The sequence below is a fragment of the Trichogramma pretiosum genome, unplaced genomic scaffold, assembly GCF_000599845.2.
Source record: "Trichogramma pretiosum strain Unisexual culture from Peru unplaced genomic scaffold, Tpre_2.0 scaffold29, whole genome shotgun sequence".
Lineage (NCBI taxonomy): Eukaryota > Metazoa > Arthropoda > Insecta > Hymenoptera > Trichogrammatidae > Trichogramma > Trichogramma pretiosum.
In genome coordinates, this window is record NW_019641669.1 from 461,146 (window position 1) to 466,123 (window position 4,978).

General features: G+C 44.2%; 1 protein-coding gene across 1 annotated transcript; it reads left to right on the forward strand.

Moving 5' to 3' along the window:
* The first annotated feature begins 227 nt into the window (after positions 1-227).
* On the forward strand, positions 228-4,921 carry LOC106652143 (golgin subfamily A member 6-like protein 2). Its single transcript, XM_014370939.2, has 7 exons — positions 228-706; positions 778-1,192; positions 1,788-1,979; positions 3,949-4,091; positions 4,201-4,407; positions 4,500-4,663; positions 4,745-4,921. Exons 1-6 carry the CDS (start codon positions 228-230, stop codon positions 4,660-4,662), a joined length of 1,599 nt encoding a protein of 532 aa, XP_014226425.1. The 3' UTR covers position 4,663; positions 4,745-4,921.
* The last annotated feature ends 57 nt before the right edge of the window (positions 4,922-4,978 follow it).

Sequence of the window (4,978 nt, forward strand, 5' to 3'; positions counted from 1 at the left end):
TTTTGCAATTTTCAAAAAACAAACGAGTCGACAAATTGAAAGCATCAGAGTAGCATGGGCTCGTCCGATTAAAAAAGAAAAAAAAAACTGAATCAAAGCTCCCTGTCCTTCAACGTGTGCCATCGCATAATCCGTGAATAATCCAAGTACGACCAAGAGCATCGTCAACATCATCATCGTCGTCGTCGTCGTCGTCATTTTTTACGCGACTAAAAGACAGAAAGAAAATGCCCAGTGGTACGACGGATTTATCACCGACGGCCGTGTCGTCCGAGCCGGTTATCAAGATCAAGGCTTCGGCGGCGGCATCGAGTGCCGATCGACGTCAGAAGAAGGCAGCCACGTCGCGCCTCATCCAGTCGGCCAAGCACGGCTCGAATCCGAACTCGGGTCCGGACAGTCTGTCGCAGAGCGCCCGACGACGCCTGCAGTACAACAACAACAACACGCAACAGCAACATGGATCGTCGTCGCAGTTGCCCGTGCGATCGGCGAGCAAGGGCTCGATTCAAACAGCCGAAAAGGCCAATAAAGCTCAGCAGCAGCAGCAGCCGAAAAGCGCAACGTTGAGAAAAATCGCCGGCAAGCCCAATGCTCAGGACAAGAAAAAGACGAACGCCGCGGTTCCTCGCAAGAGCATGTCTCTGCTGGATTTGTCACCCGCAGCCAGCAAGCTGACACCTGCCACGGGCTTCGAGCTGCGAGGGTAAGCACACTCACCGCCCCGATACTTTAATTTCCATCTATAAAATTTTCGTGATTTTTTTGGATACGCAGCTGCGACAGCGCCCTGAGCGTGGGCGGCCTCGACAGCGCGAGCTACCGCCAGCTCGCCGAGGAGCTGTCCGACAAGGACAGCCTGATCCTGCTGCAGCGCCAGAACAATCCGCACCACAGGCTGAGCAAGCGGCTGGGCTCGGGAATGTCGGGCCTGACGCAGGCCGAGCGCGAGTGGCGGGCCGGCCAGCTCGTGGCCCGGGGCCTGATGCTTCACGCCTGGCGTCAGCGTCGCCGCGAGGTGCGCGAGCTCAAGACCTCCCTCTCGAATCTCGAGCAGCAGAGCCTGCAGATCGTGGTGCTGCGCAGGCTGCTGCACAACGAGAACGCCCGGGTCGCGAGGATGAGCGGCGACCTGCACCGGCTGCGGGCTCACAGCGAGGACATCAACAAGGAGCTTCAGCAGCTCAAAGCAGTAAGCACGAAATCTCGTTTCGTCTATATGCGCCTAATTTTATACGCGCACCCAGGCACGGGAGTCTCGAAATAAGCCTTTTAAAATCTCGAACTTGGAAATATATCGCGCGAGTCGCAAGCCCTCTTTTATATATAATAATACAGCGTGCGGAGAGAGAGTCGAGAGCGCGCGTGTAAGTTCTCGTTTCTCATTATTCATTGCTTGTGTGCCACTTGTGTACTTGTTACAAAAACGTCCAGCACGACGAAAACTTCACGGCGCGCGCGCACACTGCTGCAACCGAAATAAAGCTCTTTTGGCAGCAACAAAAAACAAAAAAAAAAACAAAAAGAAAAAAGAAAAGAGCAAAGCATGTGTCTCTCTCGCTTTCTCTCGTTCTCGCTCTTTTCTTACGTGCTTGCGAACGCGTTATACGCGCGCGCGCGCAAGTTCAAAAGTGCATTACAACGAAGAATGCTGCGAGGGACCGCGACACAAATATACATACGCAAAGCACGCGCGCGCAGTGGTAGTAGGGTGACATCACGTTATGCATCGACTCTCGTAAATATAAATCCTTTTTCTCGTTCTCCCCCTTCGTTCTGTCGCAAAGGAAAAAGAGACGATGCTGAGCGAGGCGCAAAAGCTGAAGGAATTAGCCGAGGAGCGAGCTATAAATGCGGAGAATCTGCGCAACGAGCTCGGCACGGAGCGCGATCGGCTCGCGGCCCTCGACAAGCAGATCGCCAAGGATAGGGACAAGCTGCTCAAGAGCCGCGAAGACAAGAAGTCGCTGCTCGACAAAGTAATGCTTTTAAAGGCTATTATTTACATTATCGCGACACTCGCCGCGTTCACCCTATCGGGCCGCATTTTCGTCTGCTTTCTATGACTACTGCTTTCACCTCGTCGACAACGCTTTTATACGCTCTTTACCTCGAATCTTTGCTATTATTATTTTTAAGCCTTTACCAATCTGTACATTTGAGTATTTTAATTTATATGAACTTATAATTTTTGATAAAGCTTTATTAAACGCAAAGTCCTCGACGAGTACGTTGTGCTCTTTTCATAACATCGAGTCTAGTTTCTTTTTCATTTCACGTAAAATAAGGGGATAGAAATGTAGACTCGTAACTCGTAGCTCGAGCGATATGTGGTTGAAAGTAAAAAAGCTCCCTACGATGACTCATGTATAAGTGACCTGGATCGATCCATCTGCATCGGGCGCAAAAGGTGCATCACGATGGTGTGTCGTGGCGCAAATCGATTTTGAGTCATAAAGTTTCGTGCGAATGTTGCAATGAGATTTTCTATCACACATGCAGAGAGGATATTTCACTAAAGAAAATAGGTGAATCCGAAGTATTTTTTATTTTTATTGCATCCGGGAAGTAAACTGACTACTGCATATAAATGTAAATTTGTAAACTACTTGCAAAACTTCATTTTCTTTTGATTTTTAGGGCAATTTGATTATGCATAAACCATATGTTCCTTCCTTTCCTTGATATAAAAAGTATGAGTGTAACGCATGAATTGTCTCTTCAATATCACTGCATTGAACGCTCGCAAGCTCGCAAGCTGAAAAATCGAGTCAACCTCGAGCTTAGAAACGTTGGAAAATCATTTTGACGAGTATTAGTCGTAGTGCAAGCGGTAAAATTCGATTCTGTGTACTTTGCCAAGGGCTTGCGAGTTTCTAAATGTGATTTTGTCAAGAAACGCCAGAGGGCAAAACGAGACGCGGGTTTGCAAATAGGCTTCCAACCTATATAAAACGTAATAGAGAAAGAGGCTCTTCTTCGCGGGGGGTTGTACGTAAATAAAATGACGACGACGCGGCTAAGACGAAGACGTCGCTCGCATATACGTATAAAAGCGCATATAAAGCTGTGCGGCAAAGAGTCAACGCACTCGAGAGCTTGAGCATGAGTCACGCCTGTCGTTGGCTCTAAATCAATTCGAGTCGCTTAAAAGTGACTCAATGTCACATAATAACTAGTTCGTACCTTTTTTCTCTCTTCCCTTCTTTTATTCCTTTATCCCACCTTGGCGTTTTCAAATTCTCACGAATGAAATTTGACGTAAGTATATTCAAGCATGCATTATTCATCGTAAGAGTAAATCAGTTGCTTCAAAGAAGAAAATATTAATGTCTTTATATGGATTACTTTGATATTCGTATAACTTTACTTTTTGCCAATTGCCAATTAAACTTTTTTTTATAATTAAGTTACTGAACTAAATAGTTTTTAAGGTTGTGAAAAATGAAGGTGAAACCACAAAGTTTAAAGTCGAGTTAATTTCCACTGCTAAGATTTATCTGTGAAATTTTATCATCTAAAGTTTATTAGGTAATTAAAATTAATAAGGGAGAAGTATGCAAATTACAAGTTTGAAATATTTGTGTACTTTATTAAGCACAAGTACATGAAAGTAAGTGAGTGAAATAGGTTTTTTGATGAAATAATGTATTAATTCTAAAATGCATACAAATCACTTCCCATCGTGATCATTCTGTGAATTTATTGTTGAAACTTTTAATGTTTGAATAAAAAATTCAACCAGTGCAAACTTTTTTTTTCTAATTTTCCAAACCATGCGTTGCTCCTAAAAGCCGAAGTTCTCGGCTGAAAATGGCCTAGCGTAAGACAGTCGCATCGTAAATCATAAAATCTTGGCCCAAACGCATTTCTCGCTAGCCTCATCAAAATCATTTTAAATTTAACTCGTATACAGTACATTTCTGATGCAAAAAAACGAATATCAAGGTGGCAGCGTTCGAGGCGTTGATCGAAGAAAAGACCAAAAAAGCCGAATGCGCCGAACGAGCCCGAGAAGAGATGCAGGTTCAATTAGATACTCAGCTGGCCCTGAACGCGTCGTTGCAAGAAGAAATTCAACGATTCGCTGGGTAAAGACTTTTTTATTCTTTGCGTCTCTCGAGTGCAGTCCTCTGACGATTTTTTCCCCTCTTTTCTTCGCTTTGATGAAATGAATTCGCGCGAAATTGACGATTGCAGTCTCGTGAAAGAAAAACAGAAGGAAAGGACCGAGCTGGAAAAAACACTGCGCGAATTGGAAGACGAGAACATGCGATTGGAGGAGCGATTGCAATCGAGCGAGCAATTAGAGCACGAGTTGAGCTTGCAGGCGGCCGACTTCAAATGTCAGCTTCTTCATCAAGACGCCAAAATTCGCCAAATGGACCAGGCGTGCAAAACTTACCGGTAAAAGCAATTTTTACGCCTTCATTCTTTCGTTTTGTCCATGATTATTTTGCCTCACTATCTCGTTATTAACGGCAATTCTTTTCGCATAGGGCTGAAATAATGGAGCTTCAAGCCAGCTTACTCAAATACACGGAAGAGTCTGGATGGAGTAGCAAATTGTTCCGATTCGCCGGTAACGTTGCTCGTTATCCGCATCTGATCATGCGAACTTTGTCATTTTTCTTAACCGGACTGCCATTGGTTTGGAATTAAAGTAAGTTGACTTTGCCAAAAAAAGTACTACAAAGCGCTTGAAAAAAACCTTAGTTAACCCCTTAATTTTTTTCATTTTCAGTTTATAATCGTGAAAGGAACGGACGATAATTTGAGAATTTTTGTATAATTTTTATGCGTATGGGGAGCGAATGTTTTATAGTCATTTTTTTTTCTATAACAAGTGTATATTTTTGTAAGCGCACGATTTTAAAAAAAAAGTGCTTCAGTGACACGAATGAGTTTACGGAGCGATGGATGAATGACCTTAAATCTAAATCTTACTGCAGGACATTGAATAATCCAATACAATTGA

What these genes read in the sequence shown, in the direction of transcription:
- LOC106652143 (XM_014370939.2), top strand. Translation starts at nt 228, where the DNA reads ATGCCCAGTGGTACGACGGATTTATCACCGACGGCCGTGTCGTCCGAG. An exon ending in ACGGGCTTCGAGCTGCGAGG is followed by an intron (nt 707 to 777) that starts GTAAGCACACTC and finishes TTGGATACGCAG; the next exon opens with CTGCGACAGCGCCCTGAGCG. An exon ending in AGCTTCAGCAGCTCAAAGCA is followed by an intron (nt 1,193 to 1,787) that starts GTAAGCACGAAA and finishes TCTGTCGCAAAG; the next exon opens with GAAAAAGAGACGATGCTGAG.